The following is a 1351-nucleotide window of genomic DNA, read 5'->3' as shown; positions in this document are numbered from 1 at the left end:
TAGGCAATGAGAGGAGCAAATGCTAGCACTCCGGCAGGTTTCATCCTACTGGGCTTTTCTGACCAGCCCCACCTGGAGATGCTTCTCCTTCTTGTCGTCTCTATCATATACATTCTGACACTGATGGGGAACACAGCGATCATACTGCTCTCATACTTTAACCCCAAACTCCACACACCCATGTATTTCTTCCTCTCCAATCTCTCCTTCCTGGACCTCTGTTTCACCACCAGTATTGTCCCACAGATGCTTTGGAATCTCAAGGGGCCTGACAAGACCATTAGCTACACTGGCTGTGTGATCCAGCTGTATGTTGCTCTGGGGCTGGGCTCCACGGAGTGTGTCCTGCTGACTGTTATGGCCTATGACCGCTTCAATGCTATCTGTCGACCCCTCCACTATGGAGTGATCATGCACCCAAACTTCTCCAGCAACTAGCAGCTCTGGCCTGGATCAGTGGCTTTGTGGAGTCCACGGTTCAGACCATCCTTGTTTTCCAGTTGCCTCTTTGCAGCCATCACATGGTGGATGACTTCATGTGTGAAGAGCCTGCCCTGATTAAGACTGCCTGTGTGGACACAACCTTCCTGGAAAATGAGCTCTCCATAGCTTCTGTCCTCTATGTGGTGATACCTCTGGGGCTTATTCTGGCCTCCTATGGCTGCATTGTTTGGAATGTGCTGAGGATAAAATCCACTGGAGGCAGGAGGAAAGCATTTGGGACTTGTGGGTCCCACCTAATTGTTGTGGTTTTGTTTTTTGGGACTCTAGCTTCCATTTACATTCAACCCAAGAGCAAATACACACAGAAGTACAGTAAATTCCTTACCCTCTTCTACACTGTAGTGACACCCTCACTTAATCCTTTGATCTACACCTTTAGAAACAAAGAAGCTAAGCGGGCGCTAAGAAAATTGCTGGGAAGAGATTCAAGTGAGGGAGAAATGTGAAATATCCTCATACAATCCCTCAGATATTAAGGACTTTTAGCATCATCTAATTTTGGTTTTTCCTTTCACTTATGAGGATCACAGCTAAATCTCCTGAATAAAATGTTATGAAGTTTTCTTTCAGTGACATCCTGAAGCTGCCTACTGTAAATCCTCATATTCCTTTCCAGAAATGTTATGTCTCTTTTTCCTTTTGGCTGTTTTCTAAAGAAACTATGAAGAAATAAATAAATATCTATAGTGGTGTATATGTATACATATTATAATTTTCCAAATCCTGGAGTTATTGCTCTAGAGATTAACTAATGGCAGGGTGGATATGTTCATGACAGATCTATTTTGTCATCACAGATGAAATCACCTGCCTCATAGAGATAGACCTTTCTTGAGAACTTTCTATC

General features: G+C 43.7%; 1 protein-coding gene across 1 annotated transcript; it reads left to right on the top strand.

The window, feature by feature from the left end:
• On the top strand, positions 1-950 carry LOC108633162 (olfactory receptor 2H2-like). The gene is given in 2 exon segments (XM_005701554.3): positions 1-418; positions 421-950. Coding segments are annotated over 2 exon segments (942 nt in total). The 5' UTR covers positions 1-6.

The sequence above is a fragment of the Capra hircus genome, chromosome 23, assembly GCF_001704415.2.
Source record: "Capra hircus breed San Clemente chromosome 23, ASM170441v1, whole genome shotgun sequence".
NCBI classification, from domain to species: Eukaryota; Metazoa; Chordata; class Mammalia; order Artiodactyla; family Bovidae; genus Capra; species Capra hircus.
The sequence above is the reverse complement of the archived record's forward strand: the minus strand, read 5'-3'. Positions and strand labels throughout refer to the sequence as shown.